Raw genomic sequence first — 15,102 nt, forward strand, 5'->3', positions numbered from 1 at the left:
AGCAGAAAGGAAGATCTGAAGAGATTTTACTTCTATCAATTTGTAAAATCCCATAGAATTTTCTATGGGCTTAAACAAGTAAGTTGCGACGGTTTGTATATCCTTGGCCCAGGGAGTGGAATGTCATAGTTTGAATATGCTCTGCCTAGGAAGTGGCACTTTTAGAAGGTGTGGCCTGTTGGAATAGGTGTGCCACTGTGGGTGTGTGCTTTAAGACCCTCACCCTAGCTGCCTAGAAGTGAGTATTCTGCTAGCAGCCTTCAGATTAAGATGTAGAACTCTCAGCTCCTCCTGCACCATGCCTGCCTGGATGTTGCCACGTTCCCGTCTTGGTGATAATGGACTGAACCTCTGAACCTGTAAGCTGGCTCCAATTAAATGCTGTCACTTGCCTTGGTCATGGTGCCTGTTCACAGCAGTAAAACCCCAATTAAGACATAAGTATTATATTTTTTTATATTTTATATGGCCCCATGACTCCTATGTTTGAATGCCTGTCCCTCAGGGGAACACTTTGAAAAGGATTAGGGGTGTAGTCTTGTTGGAGGAGCTGCACCACTGGGACAGGCTTTGAGGCTTAAGAGCCCATGCCAGACCTGGCCTAGCTCTCTCTCTGCCTGTAACTTGTGGATCACATGTGAGCTCTCGGCTACCTTCCTGGTATCATGCCTGCAACCAGATTGATCATGACCTAACTCTCTGAAACTACAAGCACGCCCCAATTACATGCATCTCTGTACAAGCTGCCTTCATCCTGGTGTTTCCTCACAGCGACAGAACAGTAACTGAAACCATGAATACCTACAAGAATCATCTGACTGCTTGAATGATCTGATATACCTTTTGATTAGACCCGCACATGAATAAACACATCCTATCAGCTAAACATGTCTCGTATCTAAAGGAAAAGTCTAACTTTAATAGTATCAAAGTATACCATGCCTTGCTAATTTCTAAAATGAATATTTATTAGTTCATTTTAAAATATATAAAATTTATTTTAATTTTTAAGTCCCGACAAAGGCATGCATGCAACAAAATCGGAAAAGTAAAAATAAAAATAAAACCTCTCTATCGTTGAAGTAAAACATCAAACCATTATATAAACAAACTCAAGCAGATAAGTCACTGAAAACTAAGCTTGTGCAGTCTGCTTCTTAGGAAGACAGGTAACACCATACATGACTCAGCCTGACTGACTCAGTCTGACTCAGCCAATGTATCCTAGAGAGGAAATAAAAACACTTTTAACACTAATGGCCTGATTGGGTACTATATGAATTTCTCATGTTTTAATGATGTTGTTTTAAGAACTCAAAGATGATATTGATCTCTCTAATAATCAATACGGTTTTATTGTGCTAAAGATCTGCTCATCTGATAAGCAGGCTCCCTTCCTCTAACACCACTTGCCATTTCTAGCCTGAGATGGTTGAGCCTTGAAGCACAATTCCTCCTTTCTGCCTTTAGCGTCAAGAACTAACACACAGTTTATATCATCAGAACATAGACAATAAGACAAAAGTCAAGGTTTTAAATTTTTTCGTTAGCCTAAACTGTCAATAATCAGAGGCATCCATTAAAAACTTATGCACAATGGCATAATCACAGCATTGCATAGTTTAAAAAAAGAAGAACCACTTTATTCTAACAGGAGGACATCAGTGCTAATTAACATTTTAGCCACCTAATGGAGTAACATAATCATTAAATTATGTTTTTCTAAGAATACCAAGGAAATGTTAAAAGGCTAATACTGTATTACAAAAGGAAGACACAAAGTATTATGAGTAAGTTGCAAAAAAAAAAAAAAAAGAAGAAGAAAAACAATACAATAAAATATAAATGTTTTTCCTTTTTGACAATCCTGGTAAGTAATGTTTTTTCAAGTTGGGTGATTGGCTGACTGAGTCACATGATCACAGGTCCCTGCATCCACTGCTCCTTCTGTGAACACTGAACTGCCTGCCTCAAGAAGGGCCTGACACATGCGTACCTTGTTTTTCTTCAGGGGGTTCAATAAAGTACGGCAATCGTTTCACTGTTTCCCTCAACTCCTGCTTCAAGGCCAGCATGTAATCCTCATCTTCTCCTGTTTTCAGGGGCACCGGCTTGTAGTCTGTATCCTATTTAACATAAGAGACAAAGTCTATTTAAATACGTTAAGAATTTTACTATTTCTTTTATCCATGTTCTAGAAAATGTGGCTGTTATTTAAAGATTACGCTTCACGTGCAGTAAAGGCTATAACCAAATCCAAAGCTACTGAGCCTCTAGGCAGGGGAGGTGTTCGATCTTGTAATCCCAGCATTGGAGGGTATGACGAGAACACTGCTTCCAATTCAAGGCCTGCCTGGGCTACACAGTGAGTTCCAAGACAGCACAGGCTAACACATGAAACTGGTCTCAAAATTTTAAAGAAAATGAAATAATAAATATGTTGAACTAATATAACCTAACTTTTAAGCACATTTCCTTCTTTATTCTTACCTTATAGGTAAGAAGAAAATATTCCACAATACTCATATTTATATGAATGTTCAGGTATGACTATTTGACCATATGTATAAATTCATTAAAAAGTGGGTTCCCAGAATACAGATAAAGATACAACAGGGTAAAGATATAGTATCTTTCCACAGATGGATTCTCAATCTATTCAGGCATTCAAAACTACTTCCTTGGCGCTGGAGAGATGGCTCAGCGGTTAAGAGCACTGACTGCTTTTCCAAAGGTCCTGAGTTCAATTCCCAGCAACCACATGGTGGCTCACAACCACCTGTCATAGAATCTGAGGCTTTCTTCTGGTGTGTCCAAAAAACAACTACAGTGTACTCATATAAATATAATAAATAAATCTTAAAAAAAACAAAACAGAAACCAAAAAACCCTACTTCCTTGAGAAAGTATGGTATACTAAATAACAGAACCCACACCCCAAGAAAGAAACACACAATTAAATAAACAAGGGAGGTACAATAAATTTCAAATCATGAAGACAAATATAAAAGAACAGAAGATGTGACATGAGGGTCAGGTAGCAGCTAATCTACACAGAGTAAAAATTCACAGCCTCCTGCGTAAGTCATATTTGAACAGAGATATGGATTAAAAACCAATCAGCTATTCATGCAAAGAGAGCAGACTGTTAAAGATAAGAATCCAGCAGGAACAAAGACCTGAGAGGGCAAGAGGTCCAGCACAGCTGGGACCTGAGAACCCAGCAGTGAGAAAAGGCTGAGAAGATAGGGAAGGGCAGGGCAGGCACAGCCTTCTAACAATAACTTAGTACTATTCCCAAAAGAAAGTGGTGCTACGTGCTTCCTCTTCCAGCGTTTGGAGATAATGCCACATGTTGTGGCCTTATTTTGAGGGAAGCCACTATAAAGAGATATTATGCATATGGCTGAGATATTTGTCTCTGTTTTCAAGGTATATTGAGTATTAAAGGTAAAATATGAAGAGCAAAAATGATAATAGGATACAGGTCTCTGAAGGGGAAAGGGGGGACTTCAACTGGGGAGAAGAAGGGAGAGTGATACAGAGGGAGAGGGAGGAAGCAGAGAGAAATGACACTGAGGATGTTTGGGAAAACCACAGGGAAACATTATTTATAAGCATGCATGCATATCTAGTTTAAATACAGCTACAGTACACAGGATGATAATGCTCTCCCAAAAGCCATAGAGTGTCAGGCTTGGGAAAGCCCCGTTCAGTCTTTGGGTGAGGATATCCAAAACAGTTCTAAAACAATATAGGCTACTACCACTGTCCTTCATGGCCTCCCAGACCATTAAAGTGCTGGAAACAAGACCGGGAAGCCACTCCAAGAGGATTTCCTCTTGAGCTACTGGACAGAAGGTGCTATGTGAACTGCCAAAGAACCCAGTTGTAAAGCCTATGAACAACAATGACTGGGGCAGAGGCAAAATATCCCCAATGATGTAGTGATGGCATTTTTAACTTGGGGATAACCAACAGCTGTCTAGCTGAACTCAGGGCCCGTTCAATAGGAGGAAACTCATCCCTCATACTACAGAGCTAGCTACTACTAGCCAGCTACTCATGGTTGAAGAGGTTCTAGATCCTAGAGAAAACCTACTACTGCCATTTCTCTTGATCAATATAATTTCTAATCAGATTCTACATACAATTATCCTTATATCCGTGGGTAAATGTGGCTTTCACCCCTCACCAGAGAAGCTTCCTTCTGCAGCACTCAGAGGCACTTATAAAAATCCACAACTGGTCAAAATGCAACATAAGAGACCATGAATGTCCATTTGGCATATCTAAAACACAACCCCTACAACTGTCTGCCTTGGCCATGGCAGGAACAGTGTGACATGGTTCTCAGCCCTGGAAGAGAGCCAGCACGGTATGGGCCTCCATGAATGTCAATGGTCGCTGTGGGCATAAGGCTCACATGTATAACAGTATGTATGTATGTGTGTGTGTATATATGTGTGTGTGTTACTTCATGTTCCTCTTTTGGAGAATAGTCTCTCTGCCAAGGTTAATGACTCCATGATAGTTAGAAACAGCACAAGTCCATAAGTTGAGGGTATGCCTATGTCTCAGCAAAATGGTAAAATGGCTGTGGGAAAGAACTTGGAAAACATGAGTTCAAAAATATATAATTTCTCAACTATGCTAAACAATAAGGATGCAATATGAATTATATAAGGAGCATCACAGATCTAAACAAACAGAGGCAACAGTACTGTGAGCCAACTTGTCAGAAAGATACAAGGTAAGGAGATAAAGAGATTTAGGGAGTGGTGATCACAGGGCAAGATCCCACCCAAATAAGTTTTTGTGCTCACAACAGCAGGCAGATTTCTGAGTTTCAGGTCAGCCTGGGACAGAGGGTGTTTAGGTCCAGGGCCAGGTGAGGTAGGAATGGTAGAATTCCAGCTCTTAGAATGTTTTCTAGCAGCTATCCAGGGAGAACTGCTTGGAGAGCTAACATGGCTTTTAGAATTTTTTTCTGGCTTTTTGATTTTCACCAGAAAGCCCAATAATTACTTTTAGAACTTTTCTAACAGCATTTCTAACTTGGTCAGAAAACCCAATAATTTTTTTAGCAGCTTTTCTGACTTTGATTTGAAAACCTATGAGCTATCCAGAAAGCATTTAGTATGTTTTCTATTACAAGGGAGCTGTCTCAAGCAGGGAGCTGTTTCAAGCAGAAAGCTATCTCAAGCAGACTATACAGTGCTAAGAGCTATCTACAAAGAGCTACCTAGGGAGCCATCTCAAACAGAACACAGGCCATCAGTTTGTACCCCATGATTTGACTTCAACCCATTTGTTTCACTGTTCTCAAAGACCCCTTCTCTCAGAACTCCTCTCCAAGTTGAGGCTAGTCCTTGGCATTCACCTAAGCCTCAGGAGGCATCAGAGAAGAGTGAGTGAAATGAAAAGAACCCAGCGACTAGGAAGGACACATGATGTGAGACAGTGTTATCGAAAGATGACACAAGTCACATCCATGAAATCTCAACAGTGTTGTTGTCAAAACAGACCTGCATAAGGACAGCAGCAGCTGAAATGCCAACATGGATGAGGGAATTCAACCCCAAAAGAAATGGCCCCAGGAACTCCATAAAGAGCTATAGTCAACTAATCATTGCAGAGAGAGGGAAAAATCTGCTTTCTCCAAGAACAAGGCCCCTGATAGGTTATCCAGTTTCTAGTAGTCAGCCCTTCACACATACATGTGAGCACCATTAAACAGACCCAGGAGGCTGTGAATATATGTGTACATATGTGTACCTGTGTGTATAATGTTGTGCATATAAAGTACATACATACAACAACAATAATTATAGAAGAGGTCATGAATTTGAGAGGGAGTGAGGAGGATATGGGATGGGTAGGAGTGAAAACGATGGAATCATATATAAGATTCTGTAAATGATAAAATTCTCAAAAAAATCCAAACTATTTAAATTTTTAAAAATGCATAATCTCTTTATGTGTGTATCTAGTTCTATACTGCCACGAGTCCTTCAACATGGGCTTCTCCATCTGAAACATGACAGATTAATGCAGAGAAGAGGATCAGGTCACTCATGATTGTTGGTTTCCAGCAGGAGCACATACCCATCTGGAAATGGAAACTTCCGCTTTCAGCTGAATGTAGAGGAAACATCAGCTGTTCTATCATTCAGTTTAGAAGCAATCGCAAGAGCAGGAGAAACGTTTCTGGCCTGAGCAGTTAACAAACTCTGAAGTGACTCAGAACAGGGATGCAGCAAAGACAAACTTAGTGAGACAAACACGGCATCATAGTAAGGAGCAAAATCTTTTTTACAAATACAGAATATGAAGAAAACCACTAGCTACACCAGGGGCATCATGAAGCTAACTTGGCTACTTAAAATGTTATTCTGGTAATTAAAATATATTAATGACATCAGTAGAAGACACAGATTTCAAATAAATGTTCTTAGTATACACATAGTCATCATGTTTGTACAAAGTTATACATACATACATACATACATACATAGTTTTGTTCTCTGTTTTTTAAGAAAGCAGTCTTTGGCAGGATCCGAGAATAATCGGATGTTTGAGTGCCAAGTAAATGCCACATACTCCTTTACTCTTAGACATGAGGATATCATGACACTAGCATGTACTCAAGCCCTAAGCAGAATTGCACTTTCCATTGAAACACAAAAACACACTGTGAAAACTGAGCTGTCATCACACGTACAGGAAACAGGGGTGGAGGCTTCAACACAACATCAGGTAACTTCTCCCCTCTGCTGAATCCAACAGCTTCGATATTAAAGGTGTAGGCAGCACGCCCTCTTCCTTTATTGCCAGCCATTGGAAGCAGCTATAGCAGCCGTGTGGACCAATGCTGAAAGACACAATTAGTGGGTAAGATTCACTGGATCATACACAAAAGGAAACAAGCATTTTAAAACAAACTACAAGATTCTAGCCCTCACATAGCATGGTTGATTTAAAATAATTTTGAACAGGGTTCAAGGATCTAAGCAGAAGAGGATCTATGCAGGGATCTATGTATATTTTGGCAGAAAGATTTTAAGAGCCAGAGTGGATGGATTAACTGCAAAGAAAATGTGTCTTCAAGACAGAGCAGGTCTGGTGCACATGAACTCACAGAGACTGTGGCACCACACGCAGGGTCTGCACGGGTTCAAGTTAAACAGGGTACCAGGACCGAGAGAGTAAAGTAGACACAGACTGCATCCCCATCCCCATCCCCAACAAGGAAGGCAAGTAGATCCTGGCACTCACCCCTAACCAAGAAACCACTGGCACAATACAGCCTACACTTGCTTGCAAAGTAACAATTTGTTTTTAGTTTTCTCTAATGGAGTCTCTGGGGAGGCCTGAGGCCCAGTAGTCTGAACTTAATGGTCCTAATAGTAATTGTTTTAGAAAGAATTTTTGTTTTATATTGCTTTGTGGAGTTTTGTCTTACTGGTCTATTGCTTGTATATTTTAGTTTCTGTTTATGTGTGTGTTTCTTGTTTTTGCTTCTTAAAGAGAGAGAAAGAAAGGGTGTGGGGTTGGGTGGAGGAAAAGATCTGATAGGACCTGAAAGCAGGTTAAAGTGTCATTAGAATAGATTGAAACATTTTCTTATCAGTTAAAAAGAAATGTGCTTAGGAACAAGTGTCACTGAAGGCTAAAGTTTCACTGCCTCCACCAGTAGGGATGTAGCCTAAAAGCTACAGCCCCTTCACTTAGGTCCTCAGGAAAGGGCTGACCCTAGGTCTCCTTAGAGATCCAGCTGGAACTATACAGCCAACTGATACAGTTCCCTCCATCTCTGTGGGGTGATAACAAGATCTCAGATATACAGAAGAAAGAGGAGAAACGGGGAGAAGGAGGAAGAGGAAGACACGAGGGGGTGATAAATTCAGGCTGAGAAGAGGAAAACTTATGTCAATTTGAGCACTAGTAACCATACACTGTAACTCCACACAAGTTATTTATCCTAGAATCTGAGTGTTAAACAGGACTCTGGGCTGTAACATCCTTTTAGGAATATGAAAGGTATTCATAAGGCTCTGAAAAGGTCTAAGTAAAATAATAGTAACCATAGTAACTGCTGAGGAAGCCTCCAGACTACTCAAAGGAAAACAAACATGTTCTCTCAGCATTGAGAGGTATGACGCTATCACATGCTCAGGACTTGTGCTGAATATACAGACGAGCCTGGAAGACGACTCACACTCTAGAGTCCTGCTTGCTCACTTGCTTGCTTGCTTGCTTGCTTTTTTCCCTCCTTCCTACAAGAAGGGCATCACTGTGAAGCCATGACTAGCTCAGAACATCCTCTGTTGGTCTAAAATTGCAGTGATTCTCCTGCCTCTGCATCCTAATACTGGCATCATAGGGGTATACCATCACACCTGTCTTAGTTAGGGTTTCCATTGCTGTGAACAGACACCATGACCAAGGAACAAATTTAATTGGAGCTGGCTTAGTTTCAGAGGTTCAGTCCACTATCATCATGGCAGGACATGGGAGACAGGATCCTCTAGGAAAGGAGAGTTCTACATCTTGATTTGAAGGCAACCAGGAGAGACTGAATCTCTCTTCCACACTGAGTTTAGAAGCCCCAAAGACTACCCCCACTGTGATACACTTGCTTCCTCTAACAAGGCTATACCACCTCTAGGAAAGGAGAGTTAAGTAAGGCCATGATTCCTAAAAGTGACACTTCCCATGGGCAAGGCATAGTCAAACCACAACACCTAACAGAAGCCTTACATTTGTGTGGGAGGAGTGTGGGAGTATGTGCATGTGTGTGGGAGGAGTGTGGGAGTGTGTGCTTGTGTGGGGGAGGACTGTGGGAGTGTGTGCTTGTGTGTGGGAGGAGTGTGTGTGCTTGTGTGTGGTGTGTGTATGTGTATACATGTGTGTGAGAGGAGCATGTGTGTGAGTGTGTGTGTGTGTGTGCTTGTGTATGGGATGCATGGGTAGAGGCAGAGTCTATATTACCATGGACATCTTGCTTGATTGCTTCTCCACTATTTGAGACAAGGTCTCTCAAGGAACCTGGAGCTGGAGACCGGCTGGTCAGTATGCACCAGTGATCTGCTTCTCTCCATCCCCAACACTGAAGTACAGACTTGTATACCACCATGTAAACCCCTGCATCTTACACTGACCCTGTATAAGGTTGTAGAACTGTGTCTAAAAAAGACAAAAAAAAAAAAAAAAAAAAAAAAAAAAAAAAAAAAACCCAACAAAAAAACCCCTAAAAACAAAGAAACGACAGTAAAAAAGGTTTCTGAATGAGCAACAACCAAAAATAAATGTAATATATCATGAACGCTCACCTGTATCACTGCAGCCTTGTTACTGAAGGAAAGCATGCTCACTCAACTTGCACAAGCTCTATGTCCCGTCCCCCTCCCCTGTCACCTCCCCACCCCACCCCACCTCAATGCAGGCAGTCACTACCTGAGACACAGTCACACTTGGCTTGTACAGGCCTGCCTAACCCCTCACCACTGAAGGAGGCAGTGCTTGAGACATCTAAGCTCAGATTCAGAATTCCTGTATGCTATGAAGTGCAGAGATACAGTGTTTCATTGTTATAAAACATAATGGAAGACAAAGACTGTCAATATCTTATGAAGACTTCTATTTTTCCTCTTCAGCATATATCCACGCCTCCAAAAAATCCCACTAGATTCCATTGTTAGGAAGTTTAATTTTAAAAATTGCTCACTCAAGTTTCATAAAAACTTGTTTAATAGGTCTAGGCTCAGGACTAAGACAGAATTTCCAACAATCTCAGAAAAGGCTCTAAGACATTTCTGCCAGCTTGAACTCCATCTGTCAAACAGTGCTTTCAACACTGATGGTCATAAAATTAAAGTATGGAGAAACCATACTTTAGAACTTCAAGATGCTTTCTGTCCTTCAACAGCAAATAGCAAGACCTCATTTTTTAAACAACATCTACCTTCTTAGGATTCTTATTTGCTTTTTGTCTTAATGAGTGGTAAAAATATATGTATACCAATTAGGTTTTTTAAAATCAAGTTGTGATTACCAGTGGCTGTGTGTATGTCTACATATGCATGTATACTTGTATACTTGGTGTTATATAAAATACTCAGGTAAGCAGGGGTCAAGGGCTGGGAGAAGTTTAAGAGGCCCTGCTCTGAAGCATGAGAACTGGGGAGGCTCAACTGTGAACATGAAAATGCACATCCCTGCCTCTCTCTTGCTGATGCAACAGTGAGGCGCATTGAACCCGGGGCACCCAGGACAGTGATTAGACCTCTCAACCACAGAAGACCGCAGGAACTTTCACTTTCGCCTGTGTAACAGCCTCCTTTCTCACGATCACACCAGCAAGGGGCAAGGGCAATAGCAGTTGCTGTGTTCAAACCAGGTCTCTTGGCAGGACGAAAGACCATCATCAATGGTAGTTCTCTCGGGTTTGTGACGTTAGCAATAAGGGCAAGCCTCCAAAATTAACAAGGGGCTAGCTACTTCTTTGTAGTTTTCTGATTATAATAGCCTGGTCCAAAAGCCTAGAAATCTAAGCTTCCTTCATCATGGGGCCAACATAAGAGTTTTTAACCCTAGCAATCACTAGAACTCTTGGATAGCTTAGAAATCTGGAGCAGTAGTTTCCAAACAGTGCAGCCTCCAGTGCATCCAGGAAAGTGTTGAAAATGGAAATCATGGGGTCTTCCATAGGGAAGGAGACGGGCGGGGAGAAGCAGAGGCAGAGGGGACACACCTGTAGGGGAAGCCGTCAGTTTGTATTTTAAGTTTGTGCTCTAAGAAGGTCCCAAGGGAGTTGTGATGCATGGAAAGGTTGTGAATCTCTGAAACCATCAATCAAAATTACGTGGTCGGAAATCCTCCTAGGTGACTATAAACACACACTATGCTGAAAGTACTGGGGTGGATGCTCTTCGGGGAAGTCTCCCTGCTCAATAGTTTAAAAACAGCTAAAAGAACGCAGCATGTCACAGACCAACCTGTTAGTGCACTTACAGGGGGAAGCAGTATTAAATCGCTGAACTTTTAAAGGCATGGTGGCTGCCAATGTTAATAATCTCATATGTCTAGGGCTGTAGCTACATATAGAAAAATCCAGTCACTGGTGAAATGCAGTTTTCTCTCTTCTGTGAAGCACTCAGGCAGCACGGGCTTTGACTTATATAAGGGCTGACAGTGAGAACATTTTCAGACACAATTTTACATTATACATTTTGTAAATTTATCCCAGCATGTCTACATACTTGACATTCCGACAATAATTAAGAAATGATTATATAATCTCATTACTGTCACTGCCAAGGACAACTGGGGGCTTTTGACTTCCACTGACTTCTACGATACTATGGACACACACAAGCAGGACAGACAGCTTAATCAGCTCCCATGTACCTGACCATTCAATTCCAATAGTTATCAATATATAACCAGGCCCTTCTCTTTTAGGCTCTCCCAATCCCATGACTCAGGTTATTTAAAACTCTTCATTATGTATATTCTCTGAGAGCTAACAGAGGGGAAAAAAATGCCATGCAACCACTGTGGAAATCAGTGTAGAGCTTTCTTAAAAGAATTATGGTATGCACCAATTACAGCCTCCTAGGCACATACCCAAAGGGCTATGCAAACTCCCATGGAAATGAAGTTACCTGCACATCCATGTTTATTCCCTGTTTATACAGTAGCAAGAACACAAAACTAGCCCAGGTGCCCATCAGTAGCCTAGCTATCCATCCATACAAAATGGACAATAAAAATACAATACATATACACAATGGAAATAAATTCATTCATAATTATCTTAGTCAGGGTTTTTATTCTTGCACGAAACATTTTGATCAAGCAAGTTGGGGAGGAAAGGGTTTATTCAGTTTACACTTCCATTTTGCTGTTCATTACCAAAGGAAGTCAGGACTGGAACTCAAAGCAGTTCAGGAAGCAGGAGCTGATGCAGAGGCCATGGCGGGATGTTACTTATGGGCTTGCCTCCCTTATCTTGCTCAGCTTGCTGTCTTATAGAACCCAAGACCACCAGCCCAGAGATGGCACCACCCACAAGGGGCCCTCCCCCCTTGATCACTAATTGAGAAAATGCCTTACAGGTGGATGTCATGGAGGCATTTCCTCACCTGAAGCTCCTTTCTCTGTGGTAACTCCAGCTGTGTCAAGTTGACACAAAACCAGTCAGTACAATAAAAAATAAAATAACAAAAATTGAGGGAAATTTACAGAGCTAGAAAATACTTCTACTAATTGAGGTAGCCCAGGATGGAAATGATAAATACTGTATGTACTCTCATGTGCAGATGCTTTTCTACATGATTTTCCACGTATGTGAATTTCTGTAGCAGTGAGTATAGTTAGTGGTCAGGAAACTAGAATGGGGCCCAAGATGGAAGAAGAAAGAGAGCCTTAAAGGAGAGGAGAGGAATAAAGATAGAACCCACATGGAACAAAAGTGGAAGGGGAAAAGGGAGGGCTGAAGAGTCTGGAGTTGGGGAGCAGGAGAAGGGTGTGAAGATCAACCACAACTAAGTACATATGAAAAGGCCATAGGAAAGCCTGCTAATCCGAGAGCTCATTAGACAACGTAAACCACAGATGTAATCGCTATAGCTCCTTACTATCATCTCTTATGTAATCAGCACCCACACTTCCTCCCTTAGCACATTAGGGAATTTATAGGTTTTATTATTATTATTATTCAAGACAAAAAAAGTTCACATGGCAGTTGGAATGATGTCTTTTTTACATTTCCTTCCTTCTAATTCTAGAACGTCTCCCGTTCTATTATTCTTACTATTTACTTATGGAAAAGACTAGAAGGCTGTCCTGTAATACACACATCATCAGAGCATGAAGGCGCATGCAGATGCTTATGTTCGGATGGTCCTGAGCAAGGACTTTCGAACATACTTCCGGAGGGACAGCAATGTATCTGAGCACAGCTCAGAATTAGTAACAACCTCCCAGATTCTGGGTTGGAAAAATCACACACCTAGGTAGTTTAATGCATTCCTTTGACTATGATTTCCAATGAGCAGGTACACTAGCCGCTAATTCAGATTTTGGATTGACTTCTGCTACTAGGATAGTTAAGAAATACTGTCTTTAGCCTTGCAGTGGTGGGGCACGCCTTTAATTCCAGCACTTGGGAGGCAGAGATAGGCGGATTTCTGAATTCGAGGCTAGCCTGGTCTACAAAGTGAGTTCCAGGATAGCCAGGGTTATATATACAGAGAAACCCTGTCTCGAAAAAAAAAAAAAAATAGAAATACTGTCTTCCCACTGCATCACTCAGGATGGTCTGTGGTGAGTTACTACCAGTCTGTCTTGTTTAGTGTAGGATATGCTCGCTCATCAGCGCCACCTACATGTCCACATCTGCTATTTCACTGTAGATTGCAAAACGCCGACATACATTTTTTTAAAAGCCTGCAGACTTGAGTGATGCATATATTTTTATAATTTTTCCATTTTGCTGATTGGAACTCTACTAGGTATTGACTGTGTTCATACACCATTACCTTAAAAACAAAAATCCATTAGGAAATTCATTTACATTTCAAAGCTCATTCCAGCTGTCTACTCTAAAAGACGTAAAATATCACAATGGCTTCATTCCCATTGCTGAGTCACTCTACTATGCTGATTCTACAGAAAGCTGGTCTTTCAAGTAGGACCTCTGCTGAGTAAGGGGACTTACACCGTTGCTCAGCACCTGTAGGAGCCCAACAAGCAGGGCCAAGACCACTGTGCTACCTGCCAGTCTATCACTAACTAGAGATTAGAAATAAATCTAGGAAAAGTTTACCAAACTTGCATGATCAGAGGCATTAACTGGGAGATAAAAAATATAAATATAAAACATAGTGAGTCCTGGGGAACACTTAGTTCTCAAACCTAATAAGCCAACATCTTTGAAGTTAGGCCCTGGAAATGGTTTGGGAAATTCACTCTAAGAGTATCTGAGTTAACACTGTTTAATGGAATATTGTCCCAGAAATAAGCTCTGCAGACTCCAACTTCCTATTTTTATCTTGCAGTCATTGGGCATAAACTGATAACAACAATAAATGTATCCGGCAGAGAACCCAAGGCTAGCTTTTGAGACACATTGGTTACAAGGCGCACTGCCCTACAGCTATCCTACAGTTTGATGTTGCAGACAGGGTGCTCCTGTATATACAACACTAGGTTTCTTTTTCTTTTTCTTTTTTTTTAAGTTGGATATTTTCTTTATTTACATTTCAAATGTTATCCTCTTTCCAGGTTTCCCGCCCTCCCGGAAACACCCAATCACACCAAGAGTGGGGAGGTGGGAGTGGGTGGAGAAACACATGGTTTCTTAATTCATTTTCTTCCCCTGTAGCCAGAGACTGAATCATGAAAGGAAAGGTTCACAAGTGAGGCCTAGGCGCCAATCACTTAAATCCTTATTTGATGTATTTATCTAATACATTGATTTTTTTTTTTCTCAACCTGTCAGACTTTTTCAAGGGAAGGTGTGTTGTTGGGAGAAGAGGGGTTGAACCCAGAGCTTCACACACACACTGGTAAACGTCCACTACTAAACTTTATTCTCAGTCTTCTAATTTTTATTTATTTACATATATACTTCGTGAGGAAAGACTTGATAGTTTCCCAATGTGGACTTGAACCCTTTCTATAGCCTAGGCAGGCCTTGAATTTATAATCCTTCTGCTTCAATGTTCTTAATAGATGGGACATCGCCCCAGCTCCCAAACTTTGTGAATGAAGAGTTTTTTATTTCTCGATTTCCTCATTACCCAATCCAACTCAGTCATTTACTCAACTAGCTTTGATCCTTTTGGACAGGCACTGAGCAATTCTTAATTCTTCCTTCAAAGCATCCACTCCTTTGAGATATTTTGGCATCTCTATATACAATAAGTGACCCATCCCAAGGCTTCACTATTTGGTCCTGGCTAAACTAAGAATCACAGTAGATTCAATCTCCTTGCTTTGTAGAAGAGTAAAAAGGTTATAAAGGTCATCTGATCGTCTCAAACAATTCCTACCAAAGGTGAGCATACACAGGCTGAGGAAGGCCCTTCAATG

General features: G+C 41.1%; 1 protein-coding gene across 1 annotated transcript in view; it reads right to left on the bottom strand.

Moving 5' to 3' along the window:
- The window catches only part of Polr3g (RNA polymerase III subunit G), a 39,779-nt gene that overhangs the window by 21,918 nt on the left and 2,759 nt on the right, over window positions 1–15,102 (bottom strand). The window contains exons 2-3 of the mRNA XM_021180821.2: window positions 6,725–6,874; window positions 1,997–2,126 (exon numbers count right to left, since the gene is read on the bottom strand). Coding sequence (XP_021036480.1) covers window positions 1,997–2,126; window positions 6,725–6,841 — 247 coding nt within the window. The 5' untranslated portion in view covers window positions 6,842–6,874. The remainder of the gene's footprint in view (window positions 1–1,996; window positions 2,127–6,724; window positions 6,875–15,102) is intronic.

This window comes from Mus caroli, chromosome 13, assembly GCF_900094665.2.
Source record: "Mus caroli chromosome 13, CAROLI_EIJ_v1.1, whole genome shotgun sequence".
Lineage (NCBI taxonomy): Eukaryota > Metazoa > Chordata > Mammalia > Rodentia > Muridae > Mus > Mus caroli.